The following is a 23,419-nucleotide window of genomic DNA, read 5'->3' on the forward strand; positions in this document are numbered from 1 at the left end:
GAACAGCGAACAGCGAACAGCGAACAGCGAACAGCGAACAGCGAACAGCGAACAGCGAACAGCGAACAGCGAACAGCGAACAGCGAACAGCGAACAGCGAACAGCGAACAGCGATCAGCGAACAGCGAACAGCGAACAGCGAACAGCGACAGCGACACACATTCACATTCACATTCACTGTTCGCTGTTCGCTGTCGCTGTCGCTGTTCGCTGTTCGCTGTTCGCTGTTCGCTGTTCGCTGTTCGCTGTTCGCTGTTCGCTGTTCGCTGTTCGCTGTCGCTGTCGCTGTTCGCTGTTCGCTGATCGCTGTTCGCTGTTCGCTGTTCGCTGTTCGCTGTTCGTGTTTGTGTTTGTGTTCGAAATAAAATTCGAGTTTGTGTTTGTGTTTGTGTTTGACTTTGTGTTTGTGTTTGTGTATGTTCGAAAAATTATTTCGGTGTTAGATAGCCCATTTATCGAGGAAGGCTATAGGCTATACAGGGTGTCCTATTGGTATATTAAGCGCGAAGGAGGTTGTAGTTTTGCATAGGTACACTGATCACGTTAAAAATAGTTAAACAACAAAATTAAGTAAAAAAAAATTGTTACATTTTCTTCTCTAGCTTCGCGCAGCTCTACGGCTTCGCTAATGTGAGCATTTTGTCTATGAAAACATAATCCTAAACGATAGCGGATAGCTCACGTGCGATAGGGCGGATTGCTTGTTAGGGGTGTACACATAGTTTTAAGAATTCATCTAGGTATTTGAAGTCTGGAATTTTATAAATATTTTTTACGTACTCAGCATATGCAAAACTATATACTCCTTTGAGCTTAAGCTAAGCACCCTGTATATCATCACGCTAAGACCAACAGGAGCGGAGCGCAGCTAGTGAAACATAAAACTGTTACATTTTATCATGAGTAAATTTACGTAAAATAAATCTTCACGGAGCACCCAATTATGTAATGTGCAAAAGTGTTAAAAAGTTAAGGTGTTAAAAATAAAACAATATTCAATATAGCATTTTGTTTATTGAAAAAAATCACAACTGATACCACATAGAAAAACTACTCGGCACGGTTTAACTCTTAACTATACATAATATCACATAAACACTTATAATTTCAAATATTATATACATTCAAGACTCAGTGTTCATTTATAATAATAACAGTGAAATCTTACTGCGATCACAGCTTAAACAAACAAACGCAAACGTTATTCAATGAAACATAACACATTACATTCAAAAGAGAATAATACAACACAGTGGATCGGAATTTTTGGCTACTTTGTACAGAAAAATATAAAATTAGTTATACATAGGCTATAGGATCGATTTAGGCTTCCTATTCTTAACAACCTTTACAACGTACCCATAAGAAAAATTCTTTAACAACTATAAAACTTAAAAAGTCATATAAATTATTTAGGCAGTAGTGAATTCAGTGTAATCTATGGTTTGAGATTTTGTAGGCAGGTTTTTATTAAATTTTATTTCAATTTATCTCTTTATTTTTAATAAAAATGAGATGGAATTACATTGTGTAATCAAAATACAAAATTCCAAAGAACAATACTTATGTTTTGAAATAAAGTTTTATAATAATACCATTGTATCAAAGAGAGATAAAAAATATGAGTAATAGCCAAAACCAATTTTTGGTTCATGAATTTAATTATTTAGAAAAATATATAAATAAATCTAATCTTTAATTTACATACTGTAACTAAATACACAAAGCTTTAAATACCTATATTAAAGTGAAATGCTAAATATTTATCACACAGTGAAAAAGCTACAATTTTTTAAACTTGCCAGGTGATAATTAGTAAAATATCCATATAGTATAACAACGAACATAAAATAATATTATAATTTCGATGTATAACTAATTTAAGCACATTAAAGTCAAGCAAATTTCGTTCAGCCTTCAATTTTAAATTACAATATTTTCGCACACAAATACTTATTCAAAAAATTCAAGCCGTTTAAGACAAAACGTTCTTAATAAATTTTACACATTAATTTGGCCCAAACTTATTATTAATAAAACATTGTGCGATACAAAAGTAGATTTTAGAATTTTAATATATCCTTAATACGTAATAATACGAATGTGATCTTTTTTTGTGATGAGACGTAATTATATTATGAACTAGATTTAACAAGAACAGTAAGTTTTCTAAACATTGATGATAAACGACTTTTCACTTTATAGCTATAATTCCGAAAGATTGTATTATATTAAAACGGTAACATTTATTCTATTTTTCAGTAAATGTTTTAGACATTTTATATTTGTATATATTTTTTGCTTTTAAAAAGATTGCACTAAATGTTGTTCTAATCTACATTTGGAGTATAAATTTGGAATTATTGTCGAGAATTTTATCTTCTAGTGGGAAGCTCCGATAGGTTTGTGAAATGTATACCTACTAAGGTACTAAAAGATTTTTTGAAGTGAAACTTCTTTATCGGGGTTGGACAAAAATTTAGTGTAACATTTTTGCGTTACGCCGTACGGGTGACATTTTTGCGTTACGCCGTACGCGTGACATTTTTGCGTTACGCCATACTCGTGACATTTTTAAGGTCTTAAAGAAGTTTCACTTCTTACGTGTGTACTCTAGTACACGCATACATTTTTGAAGTGAAACTTCTTGATCGGGGTTGGACAAAAATTTAGTGTAACATTTTTGCGTTACGCCGTACGCGTGACATTTTTGCGTTACGCCGTACGCGTGACATTTTTGCGTTACGCCGTACGCGTGACATTTTTAAGGTCATAAAGAAGTTTCACTTCTTACGTGTGTACTCTAGTACACGCATACATTTTTTTTTAATTAAAGGTTCACAATTTTATATGTAGATTATTTTTAATGAGTAAACTTTAATTACTACTTTTTGTCGTAAATAGCCTATAACAGAAATGTTAAAATCCACTACACACTTCAATTAATAATGTATGTACACCGATAAATAAAAATATATCTATATGTAATATATAATATAATCTATTTTATAAGAAATCGTTATTAAATATAATCTATAAGGATATGAATTTGTCATTATAAATAAAATATATTCAAAGAAGAAATATTGCATTTCTACATCTATACTATACAGATATTTAGAAATCATAAATATTTTTATATTCTTTTTAAGAATAAGAAATACTGTATAATATATCTTAAATTATATTCTCAAACTTGGCAAGGGACAATCTAAAAATTTACACAATCTATATACGTAACTTTCGTACTTTTAAAAATAGCGAGAAAAAATGTTTTTATAAACACTAGCACAAATTAAAAAAAAAAAGTATATTGAGGTTTGTAACGTCACGTAATACACGTTCAAATTAATTAACGCTTTTAAAGTTACATGAACATTGTTAAATTCACTTCAGAATAAAAAAGCACTTCACAAAATTATAGCACCTCTCTTATCAAAATTATAATTACAGTTTTTCTAATTATTTTAAAAGTTTTTGAATTAAGACATTCATCACTTATTTATTTTGTTTCAATAGGATAATTGTTTTTTTTTTATTGTAATGATCGACTTATCGAAATCAAACAATTGTCAGGGATCATTCATACTTTTTAAATAATCATATCAAGCGTCATGTATTAAAAATGTTTTTACTTGGTTCGTATACTAATAACAGCGCCCTTTGTCCGCGTAAAAGCTCTTATCATAATCACATTGAACTAAGAAATTACATTTACCACATTCAACGAAATAACTTTAATAATATATTCCTGAATAATCGCTTTCATACTTTTCAAAAAGCTGCATATTAGACTTTGAAAAAAAAAACGAATTAAGTTTTTAATTTGTAGCAAAGTACGGTTAAAACCCACATAGCTTCGACTATACATATATACCACTTTCCAGGCTTTTTCTTTCTCTCTTTATACCAATATTATTCCGTTTCCCATCATTCTATAATTTTAATTCTTCCACATATAAATATTAATTACTCCTTATTCTCCATTTTTATTCAAATTCCACAGGCGTAGGGGTCATGACGTCAATAATAAAGTCCTCCATATTGGGCAGAACTAGAACCTTCTCGAACTCCTTGAGAAGTTTCTGTTCGATCCAATTGGAAATGTTAGCGAAGCGAAGCGTGCGTGCGCCGAACGCGGGACGAGCTTTTAGTACTATTTGGGGATTTGTACGGAACCTGAAAATAATGTTTTTTTTTATTATTGAAAATATTTTGCGAAATAGATAAGTGATCAAGAGATGATAAATGATAATGAACAATGAAGTTAAAAATGTCTTTACATCAACATAATGTCCCATAACTTTTCGAATAAATACACCATTTACTATACGCATATTGTTATAATAATATCTAGAACAAAGCTTTTCAATATGAAATTGAGTTTTTTACACTACTTTTATTAAATCGTATTTCGCATCGCACTCATCATGCTTAAATAGAATCTCAGAAAAAACTATTATTATCAGTCTAGATTCTAACTTCTAGCAAATATAGCTTTTCTATCTCTTTCTATACGAAAATCCATCAAAATCTCTACATTTTTTTATTCTCTTACCCAATCCATATCCTATCATGTGGCGGCGGAGGTAAGTTAATAGCGAGTCGACCTTCTAGCCCGTGCACTTCTAGTTGCAGCTTTATATCCGTGTTCGAGAGACCTTCCATGGCACGCTTCACGTATTTGTAGTCTGTTACCTGTTAAATAAATAAAAAACTAATTTAAAAACATTGGAAAATTAATTTGACCATCAGTCATGTAAAACGAGTCCTTTTTTCAGGCATAGATGTTAAGATTGCAAGAAAAAAAGCAATAGTAGCTAAGTAATATGGTTATAAAATATTTCCATAACTTTAAAAACTAAAATATCAGGTTTTCAATCAATAGAAAAGTGCAGAAATAGTTACTAATACTTACTTGTTGGAAATATTTGTTAGTCGCTATTCTATCGACGATACGGAGGAACTTCTTTTTTGATGACCCACCTTCACTCGGGTTCACAGACCTGTACAAATTAGAAAAAGATTGAATGAAAATCTTATTTAACTGGAAAAAGTCACATTAATTCCAATATTCTACTTAAAAAATTGGTTGTCTGTAAAGTCGGTTTACTGACGATAGTTGAACGTGACAACGTCCGATTGTGCTTATTTGTCGCTCGTTCCGCGCTCTCGCTTGCACTTCAAGCCTTACATGGAACGCCTCAGAGCGAGGTAACGCCGAATTATAAGACGTTGTCACGTCAAAAGCCGTTCATCACTAATTGTTTAGATTTATGCCAGATGTAATAAAATAAAACTGCTAATTCCACATGCGCCAATTACCGTCCCACCGCCACGCACACCTCTGTGTGTTGACTCAAAATTTTCTTTGCAAACATAATAATGTCGTAAAAATAAGGTTACATTTTACCGCGATGCAACATATCTCTATCTTCATTTCTATAGGAATTTCCTTGACCTACGCGAACGATGGCGGAAACCTATTAAGTATAATATAAACACGACGCTGTTGGCGCAGTGGTAAAGTAACTGCCTACTGAGCCGACGGTCCCGGGTTCGATCCCCGGTCAGGGCAAATATTTGTGTGATGAACTCAATTACATATTTGTTCTTGGGTCTGGGTGTTATCTATATATCTGTATTTATTAAATATTACATTTATCGTCGCCTAGTACCCACAACACAAGCCTTAATTGAGCTTACTGTGGGACTAGGCCGATTTGTGTAATAATCCATACTGAAAGTAACTCTGTCTGTCTGTCTGTTACTCAATCACGCCTAAACTACTGAACCAATTTGCATGAAATGTAGTATGGTGATATTTTGATACCCGAGAAAGGACATAGGCTACCTTTTACTGCGAAATATGTACCACGGGCGAAGCCGGGGCGGACTACTAGTGTCCTATAATATTTATTTATTTATTTTATTTATTTAAACAGTCTAGTATAAAATATAACTCACGGCGACTCGCTAGGCTGTAAGTTCTCCGCGCTGTCGACGGGCTGCACGGGCGGAGTCTCGTCGTCACTTGACGATTCCGCTGAGTCTTCGATTTCTGAATCGTAGATTGCTGGTTTTCTTTTCTGTAAGATATTTATTTGGTTTGGAAATTGTTGATGAGTCGTTTCTTGAGTAATTGTGAATAAATAAATTTTTAATTATATAAGAAGTGGGTATGACAACCTTCGAAAGAATTTTTTTTAGTTGTGACATAAGTAAAAGAAGTATAAAATTACATTCTCAAGTATAGAAAAGCAATGAACTAAATTTGTAAATCTAAAATTGTTTACCCTTAGCTGTTTTTCGGATTGAGCGGACCCAGGGAGCGGCACCTCGATCGGATTTTCTATGATGTTCTCTTGTGCACCTAGTAAATGATCTTCTAGTGTTATATCTGAAAATAATAATTTCTAATTAAAGGTTTGTTGGATATTTTATGAGCGGTATTTTATGAGCGGACCTATAAGAGCGGTTACAGACTAGCGTTTTATACGCGCGTATGAGCTCGTTTTTGAAAGCTCGTATAGGCGCGCCTTTGTCACACGCTCGACTCGTACGAGCGTTGACGCGCTTCTAAGCTCGTAAATAGTAATATTCCTTCGTCAGAGTCCATGTTGATACTGACACACCACCGGTGCGAGCGAACACGCCGAAATATGCCCGTTTACGTGATTAGGGTTTTTAGAAGCGCGTAATGTAGCGCGTGTATAAGCGCGTATGCTGAAACGACCGAGTACGCGCAAAAAAATACGCTAGTCTGAAACCGCTCTAAGTACTAGGGCAAATTTAAAAGTGAATAGGTTATGTAAGAAATATATTAAAAATATGCTATCATTACCAGAGGCGGCTCGTGACAAAATTTTATGGGTGTTCACTTGAAATAAAACACTGAAAATACATGGTGTAAAGCAGTACATTTATCAAAAAAATTACTTATAAAGGAAATACATACGTCTTTCTTTTTGGTGTGCAAAAATATCTATAACTTAAAGCGACAAGACATTCGTAAATGTCTGTTGTTGCTTTCATCACAACCACACAACCACGGTGTTTTCACATAATATTGTTCGGATTTAAACACACGCGTATATGTTTTCGTTTTTGTCGTACATTTTTGCGTTCGTAAGTTCAGGCCGTGGCGGTCCCTTAGCTTTACATTCAAGCCGAATTTGTAACGTTTTATCACACTTTTTAATGAACGCCACATTATAATTATTGTTCATTTTAACACTCACAAGTAATACTGATAACTACAGGCTATTTCAACACGTATTTTATAATTTTAATTAGAAAATTGCATGAATCGCGCGCGTGCATTGAAGTTGACTCGAGAGTCGAGTGTTTGTTTATATTATAGACGTGGCAACTGGCAACGTCGCAATCGCTGTCCTGCCGGGCGGTAAAAACGAACCGGCAACGTTTGCGGGTGCGGCGCTCCGAATTTTGCTACTTTTCCATAGAAAATCTTTTGTTTCACGCGCAGGGCTCTGGCAAAACCCTCTCTTTCACTCCTATTGGATTTCGTATAAGGAAATGTTCTAAATCTTTTTTCATTGGAGCGCAATCGTGAGCGCTCCGCTTCGCGCGTTACATAATACAGTAGGTATTATACAGGTGTATGGGATGATGGAATGATGGATATATTCATGGGTATTAACAGTAGTTTTAAAGATTACGATTGATTTTAAATAGTAATAATTAATGTTAATAATTAAATTAAGGAGTATGATTTTATTATAATTATTTATGGGAGTTCACTGCACCAGCGCTCCTTAGGGCGAGCCGCCTCTGATCATTACTCATTTGTCGATATTTAGTTTTTTTTATTGCATTATATTTTGAATTTTTTGCTGAATAGCTTTGGTAACGTGGACTCTTTAATCTGTTGCTTTTAAGGGTTCCAAACCTCTAAAGGAAAAAACCATTACAGGATCGCTTTGTATTATGTGTGGCAAATATCTGTGCGTCCAGCCACAGCCCGCTCCCCCCCCCACTAGTGCGTCACTCACTCTTCTCCTTCAGCTTCATGAGGTTGATCTGCGTGAGTATGGCGATGTGCGCGCCGCCGTCGTACCGCAGCGCGGCGTCCAGCCACAGCCCGCGCGCGTCCACCGCGGGCGCCGCCACGCCGCACACCAGCGGGCACTCGCCCGCCAGCGACAGCTCCGTGATCACCAGCGGGCTCATGAACGAGGGCAGCTGGGGAAATATTCATTTCTTTGAGGTACAATAAGCAACTAAATTTAGGACTCATACAAACGAGACGGTCCGGTTTTTTGCCAGGGCCACAGAATGGTTAATAGTACAGGTAAAGAAGAATTACGGTAAGAAGATATAAATAAATACTACTACGCGCCAGTGGTATTTAGCTTGCACAAAATTATGTACCTGAGGAGGATAGCTGTGGGCAGGATGGAAGTGGGGAGGATGGCTGTGGGGAGGATGGCTGTGGGGAGGATGGGAGAGGGGAGGATGGAAGTGGGGAGGATGACTGTGGGGAGGATGGGAGTGGGGAGGATGGAAGAGGTGAGGATGGATGTGAGGAGAATGGCTATGGGGAGGATGGAAGTGGGGAGGATGGGAGTGGGCAGGATAGCTGTGGAGAGGATGGCTGTGGGATGGGAGTGGGTAGGATGGGAGTGGGCAGGATGGCTGTGGGATGGATGGGAGAGGGGAGGATGGCTGTGGGGAGGATGGATGTGGGGAGGATGGGAGTGGGGAGGATGGCTGTGGGGAGGATGGAAGAGGGGAGGATGGATGTGGGGCGGATGGAAGTGGGGAGGATGGCTATGGGGAGGATGGCTGTGGGGAGGATGGAAGTGGGGAGGATGGCTGTGGGGAGAATGGATGTGGGGAGGATGGAAGAGGGGAGGATGGATGTGGGGTGTGGATACAGTCGTGGACGTTTAATTAGAAACACGTAACACGATGAAGTAGTCATCAAGTTTATTTAACATTTGTGTATTACCGTATTAGAGATAAAGCATTATTTCATATGGTAATAGAACACCCGTTTATCTAGTTTTATAAGAAATTGCTTAATTTTAATCAAACGTTAGCTTAAATTAATAAAATTAAACAACTTTAGGTGAAGTCTGATTTCCGAGTATTTTCAGTCTGGACAACAAATTAGAAACAGCATGGTTCGAGTGTTCCAAAGTCAATGCTGTTAAAATGCCAAACAAAACTTGTTAAAATGCCGCCAATTTTTTTTCTACAAATATTTGCAGCGTTTTTTAAACATTCTATCTAAAAGTTTCTGAAAATTAATTAACTTTGTAGTAAAAATGGGTAAAAGTAAGATTTGTGACCCATCAACAAGAAAAATAATTTTAAGTTACATTTTGACAAAAACTGGAATAACAGGAAACTTGCAAATCATTTAGAGTTTTCGATAAAAAGATATTCAATGCTATAGTTTATTTCAAAGAGCATGATACTTCTGATTAAGTGCCTAGAAAAGCTCGACCATGAAAAACCACTGCTCGCGAGGATAGGCAAATTATTCTTTTCGCAAAGATGGATCCATTAATAAGAATTCAAGCACCCGAACGCCACACAATACCGTTTACTTTTAACATTTTTTTCATCCATATAGTTAAAAAAAAAAAATATTCGCACGCGAGCGTCTCGACGAGCACGCGCGTGACAACCGACTGATTCGAGTACGGCCGGGCCCTGCGGAGTAGGTAAATAACGGACAAACCTCGCGGAGTGAGACAGGCCTGCCAGGGCCGAGACAAGACAGCGCAACACGACCCGCTTGTACAGTGCTACTTAACATAGACGTGCATAGTAAGTGCATAGGGCAATGGGCCAAACATTACTGACGACGTCCGTAAACCGAGCCATGTTAAAACCGTCTCGTAGGCATAAGCCCACATAATCACGCTCAAAATTTTTTAATAGGCGACACAATATATTTTGAACATTACTGCTGAAAAATAAGGAGTTAATTCCAATGAAAGACGTCGCTATTTGGGTATATTTTTTTAGGAAGGTATTTGGAGTCTAACTACATTTATTTTTGATGAATAAATCGATATTGACAAAAATGGTCTCCATAATAATGAAATATGAATATTGTGAAATTTGCAAAAATATGTTAAAAACTATCAAAAAGAGCAAACTCAATTTTTCTCATTTAAACTGAAATTCAAATCTTTTTATTCATACCTTTTAAACGTGTTTATCGACTACCATTTTTATAAACTACCCTCAAGCAACACTTTCCACCCACCTTCAACGTATTAAGTTTCCTCTGTATCTTGTTCTGCAGCCTCGCGATCAGTATGGGGTCCCGCATCATGTCGTACATGATCCTCGCTAGCATTATGTTCACCCACGTCACTTCCGCGGGTAACGTTCGGCACTCGCACTCGGGGGACGATTGTTGAGACTGTATATGTATTGGAATAAAGGTTATTTTGGGATGTAGTTATTGTAATGGGTCCTCTTCACAATGGGCAGTGTTAGGCAGAACCAATATGATTATTAGGGGTAATAAACATATTGGTTCTGTCCTCACATAATGAGCCGCCGTAAAAAGTGACATCATGGAGTATTATGAACTTTATAACAACAAACATAAGTTTCAAAACGATTTGTCTTAAATGCCTCTGCTTTAATATCTTCTTATAAGCTTATCAAATCTTCTATGTCTTTTATTTTCGGGCTACGAGAGTAGTACATATTAACGTAGTGCAAAGATTTATTTTTATTTCTGCCTGATTTCTAATATATTGCAAGTTCAGCTTAGTTGTTCTCGCGAAACATTCATTTGGTTCATAATAAACTTTTAAATCTAGTTTTCAAAGCACTATCGTTATTTGCTTAAATATATTAAATTTACATTACATACATCTGAAGTCATTAAAATACGATAGGGGTTTATTTTTATCAACTGACTAACTATCATTTCGCTACCAAATGCTACATTATTTTACAAAGACACACAAAACCTCAAATAATTTTCTTTTTTAATCTTTATCTCTAGGTTTATATCTAAACACAAAAAGCGACATATATCCCATAACCTCACACATCCCATACAAAGACGATACCATAGTAAGTACATAGTACAAAAAAATACAAAAAATTACGAAAAACTCTAACATCTTTTTTCTTCTTTTTGCCTTTGTTACGCTCGTGGGGCGACGGCTCTATTTGACACATAACGCCAACATCCGATGTCTGTTTGGTGCTAACTTCGTGCGTCTGGTGTTGAGTAAATTCAGTTAACCAATAATTAAATAACAGATAAATGGATGGATTATTAAAAGACAAATGGATGGTTTATGGAAACTGTTGTTAGTACTGGAGAGCTTGAAATTATTTTAATCAAACGAAATTGTGCTTTAATTGTATTTGAATAGGTCATAGTTTAGTGATGTATTTGGATAGTCGCTTGGGTTAATAAAACGGGGAATTAAAATATAAATGGTTATAAATAATATGCGAAATTGAATATAAATAATCAAACATAATAAAATAAGAAACCAAACAATAGAATGATAATTTAAAAGTTGTAATATTAGTGATATTGATGGTAAATATTACCTGCATAATCTTGACTATGTATGGCCAAAAGGTCTTCTCATACGAGTCTAAGGAAGGCGGTAACGGATGAGCTGTCGTGATGTTTACTCCTTCCGATGTGGATTCGGCTGGTTTCGTCTGTAAGATATTAATTATAGAAGTACATATTATGATTTGTTGTTGTATGTTGAAACATTAGAACAGAATATATTTAATAAAATTGCTATTTTTAAATGAATACCGTTGCCCGTAATCAAGTACCTGCCCCAGTTTCTCCTGGAATAAATATATGCAAAAAAAACCCTTTCCTTCTATTCCATTAGTTAAAATAACATTTACAAATATGTACAATGTCTCTTTCTCTTTATGACGCGTTCGCTTCGCTTATCGCTGTAAATAGACTACAATTTCTATGTTATTGCGTGAGTGTTACAATAATCACCTTTCCAAACGCCACAGTCTCCTTCTAAGTGAACTTGTAGACCGCCAACTCGATACCATCTTTATTGCTCTTGCGCAATATCACTCGCCGATTTGTCTTCTTTCATCAAAGAGTATTTTCACGCGTTCGCTTCGCTTATCGCTGTTAGTAGACGCCAATACCTTATTTATTGGGTGAGAATTACAATAATTACCTTTCCAAACGCCACAGTCTCCTTTTCAGTGAGCTTGTAGACAGCTAACTCGATACCATCTTTTGTTTCTTGCGCAGTATCGCTCGCTGATTTGTCTTCATTTGTCGAAGTGTCCGCGGACGCGTTCGCTTCGCTTATCGCTGTTAGTAAACGGCGATACCTGGGAATTGGGAAATATATTTTAACGGGTTGAAGAAATAATTATATTTTATGAGTAAGAATAATATAATTCTATTTAATATTCAATGCGATGACACTAAAGTGAAGTTTTTTTGAAGGCTGGATGTTAACAAAGTAAAAAAATGGATAAGTATTAGGCTCAATGCACAAATTGTAAAAGCTGATTACGACGAACAGTTTAGAGCTATCTATAAGTCAAAGTATTTTTTCAGTAATTTGAATTATTTTATTCATTTATTTATTACACTTTATTGTAACACAATCACTTAATAATAGGAAACAATAAAAAGAAAATATGGTACAAGAATTATGCTGTAGATCTGTGGAAAACTTCAGAAAATAAAAAGACACTTAAAATTGTAGGTGATTTTTATACTGTTGTTTATACATATTCTCCTCACCATTCGAGTTTATCTCTGCCCGTTCGAGCGAAGAGAAACAGGTGCGAATGCTTGTCTTTCGACTGTTTGACGTGCACGCTCCACTCCCCTTCTGTCGTGCCTTCCGCTACTGGGTCCAATTCCTGAAAAAAAGATATTAGTGTTATCAGGCGCGGTCCCAGCCTGACATTTTGGGGGGGAGGGGTCACGCAGCTGGAAAGGTATGCAACCCCCCCTCCCCTCCAATCGTACTCGCCAAATATCGTATTATCTACATACTATTTAATAATAATAAAAAGACTTTAAAGTCACCTTCCCGGATATTTATGCATCAAATAAGGCTGATTTAGGGCTGATTTTTCAATCGTTGGTCAAAAATATATTCTAATTGTCCGTATTTGACAGTTTACAGGTGACAATGTTCGTGTAATACTTTATTGGACGGATAAATTTTAACCAAGGATTGAAAAATCGGCGCTTAGACAAATATTAAAATTTGTTGAATATGAATAAGTAACATATGGCTTCATTTTCTTCGTAGACTATTTATAGATAAGGAAAATATTGTCAATGACATATGTATTCATATAGTTTTTAATTTACAAGGAAAATGCAGATTCATTTTTTCGTAGCTATAATAAGACGTTTATGAATACGAATTTAGCCATATTATTGTACACAAGTCTGGATTTGCCAAATTTAAAGCCAAAATGATTTCTATTAATGACTACAAATTGATTGATGTTAACATATTATGATTTCTAGATGTAATAACAAAATTTTCCTTATTTAAGTTCAAAGACTGATGAATTTTAGTGCATAAATTTATAATTTGTTTGCTCTATATTAAAAAAAATATATAGGGATAATGTAGTAAAAATCTCAAATAAAAAAATATTGCAATATTCTTAGCGTCATTACCGTCCCGGGATTCATAAGAACTCCTTTTCTTTCCTCCAATTAACTCGCCACTCGGAATTTCCCAACTGTTTTCTATATACTGTGTATCTACCAAGCAAAACTCACCGTCTCCTCCAAGAACTCCTTAATCTTGTTGAGCTCGGTATCATCAATTTCATCATCATCATCCTTGGTGCTGGTGACCGACCTGGTGGCCAGATCCTCGTTGCTGATATCTTCCAATTGCGTGTTCTTGTCACTTGCCTGCTGGCCCTCGGGCTCCGTGAATGTGGACACGCTGTCTGTTTTCTTATCTACGTAAGGAAACAAGACATGGCTTATCTGTATGTTTTTTTTAATGTTATCGTGCGTAATTATGAGTATGTGTTTGGAAAAAGGTCTAAGGATTGTGATATTTGGATATACCGTGTGTATTTGCTAAGGATGTATCGATTTGTGAATAAGTAAATGGGCTATCTAGTATTAAGCGATCACTACGAAAAAAAAACAAAATATGCATTGAATAATTTTTGGCAGCTATAGAAAATAAAAATTAGCAAAAGCAATATTTACCTCTATGCATTTTTCTTACTAATCTATGTCTGAGGCCTTCTTTACCTGGTTCGGGCTCGTGTGAAATGCTAGAAAAGATTGAAATACAATAAAAAAATGTTTAAAATTACATCAATATATTTTCATATATATTTCACAAGAGAAAAGCTTTCGTTCCGTTCTCATAATTTAGGTCTAATTCATGAATATACCTCTTTTCACGTCTCCTCCAAATAAACTTCTTTTTCCTCTCTGGACTTGTATTAGTTTCCGTGCTCTCAACTTCCAACGGTGATTCCTTGCTTTTCTTTTCCAAAGATTCGGCAATCTTTTTCTCCGTCGAATTTTCCTTTTCCAATACCTGTATCTTTTCCTTTTCGCTTAGTATTATGCAAATTGGGTATTTTTTGCTCCATTGTCTGTGAAAGCAATAATGACAGGTTGGATATATAGGTCACTTCGTCTGGAGACTTATTTAGCTTGGAATAAATCGGTTGAAAGAGGCGATAGACATAAGGGTGGGCGTATTCAAATTACTAATTTTGCATGAACGAAAACAACCTATGACGTCATAAGGGTTAATTGGATTGGAAAGAACACCCACGAATTAATTTACAAATAAGTGTAGAAGGAAATTTCTGCGTGCTATTTTTAAACCTAACAAAGCATAATAATTATCGAATAGCAAATTATGTTCTTTAGCAAAACGATTATAAAGTCATAATAATTAACATGTCGTTCTGCGTTGAAATATTTAATAATACATGATGATATTATTATAACATGATTTTAAGGGCACTTAATTAGTTTATTAATTATAACTCACTGTTTAGAGGAAAATTTACGAAACATGCTATTTTTTAATTTAAAAAGCTAGGTACAGCCACAGACTAATACTACGGTACAGCGAATATCTCATTATTATACATTATATTTTAACGAAATAAAAATATTCGTGTATTTGTATCCTTGTAATTATTAAATCCTTTAAACGGTACCTATATAATCAACGAATAGTCCGGGATACATCTCCCATTTTTGCAAGTGATTACTATCAAGCTAATTTTTCGTGAGTAGCTTTATTTTGATGAGATGCCCAATAATTTCATGTACGAAACTCTCGATTGTGGTAGCTTACAGAGGTAACAAGGATAAAAATTTTTGATTTGACGGTTCTCAAATATTTATTACGCAATTTGTAGGACAATATATCTGTTGAATTATATAAGTATTAAATAAGTGAAAATAAAAAAATCTGCTGGTTAGTAATCATTTATGATGACTTCGTTATCGATACACATTGGAAAGGGGGACTCTTTGATCAAACCATAGATTTTGTAGGACAAATATTTTTTCGAATAATTTAGATAATTATCTTGAGATTGAACAAAAAAAAACATTCAGTTAGTAATTAATATTTGAGAACCATCAAATCAAAATATTTTATCCTTGTTTCCTCTGGTAGCTACCACAATCGAGAGTTTTGTACATGAAATTATTGGGCATCTCATCAAAATAAAGCTACTCACGAAAAATTAGCTTGATAGTAATCACTTGCAAAAATGGGCGATGTATCCCGGACTAGAATTTGATCATGCGATGTTTACAAACGGTTCATATAATTTATGTGTAAATAGTGAACGTAATTTTTTAGCCTTAAAATCATTGGTTATTTTCAATGATATAAAATCATAATCGTCTAGTTTTGTGTTTGTTTTTGCATTATAATTTGCATCAACTAAACAATTAAACATGAATTAGGAATTTTATGGTCTCAATTAATAATCTCATACATTAGTCATACACTAACAAATCTTATCATTGCTGCTTAATTCATAAATATTTTTTCTTAATTTATCGTTACAGAAACCAAGTAATAGTACAGTTCATTAACCCCATTGTTCTTGAAACATTACCTTACTACTGAACTGTAGGAACTAGTGAAGGCCGACGGAGTTCGACAAAGCGTTCTTACGTGTTACTTTATCGTTTTTATCAACAGGTTACACAGAAAACTAGGAATAGGTTTTTGTAAACTGTTCTAATAATACATATTTAATTCATAGCACTTATACTAAATCATTATTTAAGGCGACCTTTATGAATTTTCATTTGGAGTATGTTAAGTACCTTAAAAATATGTTAGATTTCGTCAAATAAAAATGAAACTAGTTTTTTTAATTGCTTTGTAATGAGATTCAAAATTAGAGTACCGTATTAGTTAAGTAAGTTGTAGATAACGCACTTTGTATCACTGTCCATGTGTTTGTAAATATAAAGGTCTGTTTCATAACACTAACATCGTGGTGAATAATATTGAATGATAAAGGCTCATCAATTTTTCATTACAACATGTATGCTCAAACAATTATGTATGCAAACTTCCCCATCTGACCTATAAATAGATCGCATCCATTCATGAAAGTCTGTCAAGTATTATTAGTGATGACGTGGTTATTTTTTCCGTAAAGTAGGCGGGTATTATAATAGAACTATTGAATACTGACCCTTTCAACTTCGGCTTTGATTGAGTCTGAGTCTTTCTATTTACGATATTTTTAGGTCAAAATGAGCACAAAATGCTAACCTTATATTTATCTCAATTCTATTGATTGATTTGGAAATTTTTGTCCAATTGGATCTTAAATTGTCAAACATAATTTATCAAAAGTGAAAAGACCAATAACAAACATCCATGTTGGTGTATTTTCTCATTACGAAAAAGATACATTAGTAAAAAGCGGTTCTCAGCGATGCGTTCTTTAACAACATTTAAATCACCATATTAAAGTAAAGGTTTACATATTTATTTCCAAGGTAAAACTTGGCGTATCTTTTGTGTGGTTGGGAACGAATGGCATTTAACGAGATGAGGCATATTTTTTCTCAATGAACTATTGGCAGCTTCTCGCGAATGAAATTGACATGCTTGTTGAATGTTGATAGTTAGGTCAAGAGGTTTAAAGATGTATGTATTTACTCAATGAATACTGCACTATTTTTATACGAGAATTTATTTGAATATTGGCAGTAGAATAAGCTTGAGAAGGCATTATGTACTTTTTATTGGTCAATTATAACAAAGATTTATAAAATCAACAAGACAATCCATCAAGTAAATGACATTTCTAATTAATTACAGTTGTAAAGAAACATCTCACGAATTTTATCACAAGGAAACATACCAAAAACAGGTTTTTATAGGGCTGAGGAGCTTATCAATAGATATGATAATGAATAATTATTTACGACGTCGTTACACTTAATTCTCACTTAGATGAACATTAAGTATGTGACGTGAATGGTAGTTAAGAGGCCAAACTCTAGTCTGTACTTAAGTCAAGGACTTTAGACAGGAATATGCAGTTATATTTACACAATATTGTATGTTCCGGTGTACAATATATATAGGTATTTAGAACGAAGAATTTCTCTGTGAATATAACAGTCTTATAAGGTTTTCTAATCAAATTTGTAAAAAATTGGCTAAGGTAGAGTCTCTCAAATTGAACGTCAAGACGTGAGATGATAAATTCAAACGAGTTTTCTTAAAAATAAAAAAGATCAATAGATAACTGCACTAGACTCAGTTTCCTATCATTTAGTTGGCATTTTAATAATCTGATTAAAACAGAAATAATCTTTATGTGAAAAATTATTCAAATATGTATCTCTTCTATCATTCGCTCAATCCAGTTCATGATTTAATAAGATCTTTTACAAAACTTACCGTCGCTTCACGAGTCCTTTTGGCAGCAATATGACTCTTGATCCTGTCAGATTATACAATCTGTGCTGATAGAAATTAACTTTATCGATTTTTTCGTCCCATAGCGCTCTTTTCGCTATTTTTGTTCGTGTGTATGATATCCTTAAATTGCAACCTAAAATAGAAATAAACACATTTATATAGGCAATATTTAAAACTCCACTCTTGATTGCACAATCAATACTCATATACCGTTAATACCAATTAAAATGCTTAAGCGAAGTCCGCAAGGTTGGACGACAAAGACGTGTAACCCGAACTTTATTTCCATATTAAAATAAATAGCTCTATGACATATTATAATATATGCATTAAAGCCCACACGCCTTAAATAGTCGCAAAAGTTATACATATTCTGTTAATTAATGTTTATATGTGAAGTCCCGTTTCCCCTAGTGGGGTATGGGGCTTACGCATTATGCATACATCTGTTTCATTGATCGAATTTCTTTAAGGTCAAGCAGGTGATCAGCCATTTGTGTCCTGCCAGATCGAGACATATTTTTTCGTTCATCCCCACCGGGAATCGAACCCAGGACCACACTTTAACCACTGTACAAAGGAGACAATCAATTTATGTTTGTGCATTAGGAAATTATACATTTGTAATTGGGAACGCATACGGCATAAATATTACTTCCATTTTGGCGTGCCTACCCGCATACGATAAGCGGGTATTTGAGCAATATTGCCAATTTGAATGAAGCATTGAAAAATATTATATTACCTATATTCAAATGCAAGGAAAATAATGTCGAGTGCTATTTATAGCCCTATAGATATCATGTTTTAGTTATCATTTTGTTCTATCTTATAGGAATAACTTAAAAGCACATACAAAAGGTTTATGTAAATGAAATCAATAGGTATGCCATAAATACTATGTGAAATTTATTAAATGGGCCTAACATAGATTAACGTTAAATGAAACAGAAATTCTATCTCACAACCCAACGATAATCGATCGCTATCTCGATTCTCGGTATCAAATTATTATCAGCGGTTTCAATTTAGACACGACAAAATTTGCTCTAGCAAAATCTAGCTTAACTTTGTAGTGAAAGCTATACTTAAAGTAAAAGGTCTACATTTTAACTGAGAAACAAAGGCACATTTCAACGGAGAAAATGAGATTAAAAACAATTACATAAGAATGTAGGCGAACCTATTAATGATCCGAAACAATGAAACAGCTCATTAACATGATTCTTAGTAAATCCTAGCATGAATTGTAAAAAATATGATAAATAATATTAGTTACAATACATTTTATTATACCGCTCTATTAGTCTAGTATTTGTCGTAGTTAGGCCGACAGTATTATACCCACTTAAACGTAATTAGCATAAGTATTAAATTATTAGTCGCGTATTCAAATAACCGTATATATTATAAGGTCGTTCCATGTTGTTCTATTTATAGTTTTACTTTAAGAAATAAAGAACCCTTGTCACACGTAATAAGCTTTAAAACATGACAAACCGCAAGTCGGTGCGTACTATGAGGGTATTCACGTCTGATGTGTAAACAACACGAAACTTATAAGCTATCGTATAATCCTATCATTTTAGGGTTTCGAAAACTAATAAGAAAACGGGATTACGTTTTAAAAGAACCAGTTTTGGATAGGGAAGTAGTATCAGCATTTTTGATCGTCATGAAGGAAAGAAAGCAGATATATGGCAGCCAATATCATCCGCACTATTACCGAATGTTTATAAGTAACCTTTTATTTATATGAAAACGAGGCCAATAATGGTTTATATGAAAACGAGCCTGGTTAGTAAAAGAAGAAACACTCCTTTAAAGGGTTTGACACTATCCAGAATATATTCTATTTCCAGTGTGAAGATGTTTGAGATTCCCAATAATTTCCCGTCAGGCGTCATTTATATGCGTGTAACATATTTTGAAATCTAGTAGGTAGTCCTATAATGCCTATATAATATGTATTGGGTCATTAATTATACAGAGTGGTAATATTATCCATAATATGTGGTTTGTTGTTAGGTTTGACCGTATTAGTTGTAACGACACTATGTTCGTTTATTATTATTATACCAACTATCTAAACCTGAAGGTTTTAAAGGACCTTTCCCCTTAATCTTATATTTTTTTACAACTTTAATGCCTAAAAAAATACGAGAACGTGCACAATACAATTTAAAATTAACTTACCCTCTAGTTTCATAAAGGCAGTCGTTGTTTTATTTATGTGGTAGGTGTAAGGGTCGTAATCTGGAAATCTGTAGTGATTTATCCAACCCTGTGGACAAGTAAATTATTTTAAAGGATTTCAAACAAATTTAATTCTATGCTCATAGTATAGCGATGAATTTTCTTTAATGTTTTATATGTGATTCATTGTACATTCGTCATTAAACATTTATTTACGTAAAAGGTATATGTTATCTAATTATATTTTATTATCTATGTCGTTAATTTTACCAGTAGGTACGTGTTTTATAAGATGAACTGTTTGTATGAAACATTTGCACAGTATTGTCTTTATAATAAATGTAATTATACGAACTTTGTTTTTCTTACTCTTGTAGCGTATATCTTATTAAATTGCATAATTTATTTAACATTGAGGATTAATAAGTACTACGAGTTCTTCAAGATAAAGATTTACTGATTTATGTGTAAGATTGGATAGAAAAACACAAAGAATAGTAGTTTCTATAATTTACTTTTAACATTAGAGACATTTAGTATCTTCGCAAGAAAAAAAAATTGCGCATTACTGAAAAACAAAACACTTTTAAAAAAGTAAAATTCATACCTCATATTTCTTCAATGGAGTGTGTTCTTTGATCGACGGAATGGTATAGGCCAACGGCTGTATGCTCGTACGTTTCAATTGAAAAAAGCTGCTCCCTTTCGGCTCCCACTCGCTAAAGTAATTATCTAAGAACCACTGTTTCACATTGCTGACGAAATAGAAAACCCATATGCCCAGCAAGAAACCGTTCCAAATATTGGCATTCGGGAACAAAAAGTAGTTCAATATCAGGAATATTGTCAGGAAATACATTGTATAGCTGAAGAAAGTGCTCTTAGTTTTTTTCTGCAATTCACTCTTTATTAAGTTGCTTTTGCTTGGCGGGAGGCCAAAATTGGCTGGTGTGGTAACAGGTGTCGGAGGGTTGGCTCGTATTTCTGTCCCATTGTTTTGGTATAAATTATCGAGAGGGTTAACGTCGCCAAACGCATCTATCGTGTCTTCGAGAGCTTCTATACCAGACTCTACTTCCAGACTGCTGTCGTTTAAAATGTCTTTCGATACGTCTGTCTCACTTAACCCTAAAATAAAGTGACTATCAATAGTTGAAAATAATATGTGTAAGGATAGTGTGGAGATGCTTAATACGGAAATTTTTTATTAAGTGTGGTCAACTCGGAAAAATAGAAGAAATTAATTTCAGATTCTATATTATTATGAGGGTAGTTTTTAATTTCGCTATACATACAAACACAAAAGATTTGCATTATTAATATATGTAGAGATAATAATTATTTTAAGAAAACATATCCAAAATTAGATATTTTGCCACTGAGATATGAAAAGATAAAAATAAATACAAAACAAAGATGAAAAAAGAACATACTTAAGTTTTTCTGTGTGTCGTCACTTGAATCCGAATGGTTTTTCGTGTTAGTCTCGCGAATTTCTTTTTCAATAGCCTTGGCAGTTATTGGTTGAGTCATTTCTGATAAGTTTTGTATACTACTATCTAGTGATGATACCTGTTAACATAATATTAACAATATGATATGTCTATTCAAAAATAAATGAAGATCCATACCTTACTCTTAAATAATTCATATCAAATTGATTACATAAAGATTGTAAAGAGCTATTGCCAAAAATGAGCAATTTTTTGCATGAATAATCCTTAAAATATGTAGTTCATTTTTTTATCTATGTACTACAACAATAATGATTAAAACATCTGAATAATTTTATAAATAAGTATTTGTACTGTTACCTGATTATCAGTATCGCCCACACTCTGCTGGTCTATATCTTTAATTGCTGAATTTTCCTCCGAATCAGATATTGAGTTTTCCCTTGGTAATGTTTTTTCCTTTGTTTCTAACAAAAATATTTTTTTTTAATAACCACTTTTTCACATTTATCATGATAATGATAATTTTAATATTGTTTTATGTAAATCACAACAATAGCATGATAATTTTTATGTATTATGTTTTATTGCAGAAATAGAAACTTGACACATTATGATAATTTTTAATTTACGATAGTATAAAATTAGATACTGAAAATATTTGAATCATTCTATGTACATATTTATTTAAGTTTAGTTAAGCATAGTAAAGTTCGAATAATTAAGAAAACAGTGTATGATCAATATTTCCATTATAATTCTTATTAGAAACTTAAAAGTACCTTCAACAGATCGAGTTTTCATATCCTCAACAGCTTGGGCGATTTTAAATTTAAAATCGTGGAATATTTTCCAAGTCTCATTTGGCTCCTTAATATCAGAACTCTCTGATGTACTTCTTTTACCGAGTCGGTTTAAATACTCTTTCATTGGAGAGGATGATATCTCTTTGGGTGTAGGACTCTTATTTTCCTCAGGTGGTTTAACATCTGTCTTTACATCTTCTACTTTTTCAGATTTTTCAGATCTCATAGATTTGAAATATTTGTCTATGATGGATGACGTTTTTTCCGTTTTTTTCGGGCTAGCAGTCTCACTCTTGACTGCCGGCTCACTCGGTGGCACAGCGGCGTCATCATCACAAGATTGAAATAATTCTTCTAATGCTTCATTATTTGCATTGTATCTAAATGACATACCAGGATTCGGGGATTTCCCTAAAAATATATATTTAATAATATGTATTGTATGATTATATTATTAGTATCATTTTTTATACCTCTATTTTTTAGTTGCGTGGAAAACATAAAATTTTATATGCGTATCTATAAACAAAGAAGTTACGCACAAAGAAATTTGGTGAAATAAACTTTTCTCAAGCTCTATCCAAGTTTGTTTTCGTGTTAGTTGCCAAAGAAACAATGGAGAATGTTATAATACATAACAGCTACTAAGATTTTATCCATTTTCTCGTACAAACGAAAACAAATATGTGATCTCGATTGTTGTTTGTGAAATATAATTAGTATGTAATGTAAATTTTGATATCGTAACATATTTCAACCCTTACCCGAGCCTGAAACCTCCATAATTAAAACTAAACAACAAACACTACATAGCCCACTTTAAAAACGTATTTATTTTATCAATATTTAATTAAATAACTAAATTAATGTAATTTTCTACTTCAGCGGTTTATCAACGACCGTCTCAGAACTCACAATCACCAATACAATCATTGATAAATGATAAGTGACACTGACGTGACAAATAATGTGGGTTTGAAAATGTCAGTAATGACATTTAGTCCTTGGTTAATTAACCATA

At 33.7% G+C, this 23,419-nt stretch overlaps 1 protein-coding gene across 1 annotated transcript; it reads right to left on the reverse strand.

Annotated features, from left to right (window-relative positions):
* Window positions 1–994: 994 nt before the first annotated feature.
* On the reverse strand, window positions 995–23,317 carry LOC149906413 (testis-expressed protein 2-like). Its single transcript, XM_090104535.1, has 21 exons — window positions 23,163–23,317; window positions 22,375–22,809; window positions 21,953–22,059; window positions 21,572–21,710; window positions 20,746–21,266; window positions 20,139–20,226; window positions 17,922–18,075; window positions 14,404–14,610; window positions 14,213–14,280; window positions 13,766–13,953; window positions 12,761–12,882; window positions 12,180–12,339; window positions 11,566–11,682; window positions 11,122–11,223; window positions 10,247–10,405; window positions 8,016–8,205; window positions 6,297–6,400; window positions 5,968–6,089; window positions 4,919–5,006; window positions 4,559–4,698; window positions 995–4,179 (listed from the first exon to the last, which is right to left on the reverse strand). Exons 1-21 carry the CDS (start codon window positions 23,179–23,181, stop codon window positions 3,990–3,992), a joined length of 3,420 nt encoding a protein of 1,139 aa, XP_089960661.1. The 5' UTR covers window positions 23,182–23,317; the 3' UTR covers window positions 995–3,989.
* Between the last annotated feature and the right edge of the window lie 102 nt (window positions 23,318–23,419).

This window comes from Colias eurytheme, chromosome 8 (genome assembly GCF_061535395.1).
Source record: "Colias eurytheme isolate Ceu_HAF_F1 chromosome 8, ilColEury1 Martin Lab GWU primary, whole genome shotgun sequence".
NCBI lineage: Eukaryota > Metazoa > Arthropoda > Insecta > Lepidoptera > Pieridae > Colias > Colias eurytheme.

What these genes read in the sequence shown, in the direction of transcription:
- LOC149906413 (XM_090104535.1), bottom strand. An exon ending in AGACTGTGGCGTTTGGAAAG is followed by an intron (nt 11,683 to 12,179) that starts GTAATTATTGTA and finishes AATATCTTACAG; the next exon opens with ACGAAACCAGCCGAATCCAC. An exon ending in GCAAAAAGAAGAAAAAAGAT is followed by an intron (nt 10,406 to 11,121) that starts GTTAGAGTTTTT and finishes ATACATATACAG; the next exon opens with TCTCAACAATCGTCCCCCGA.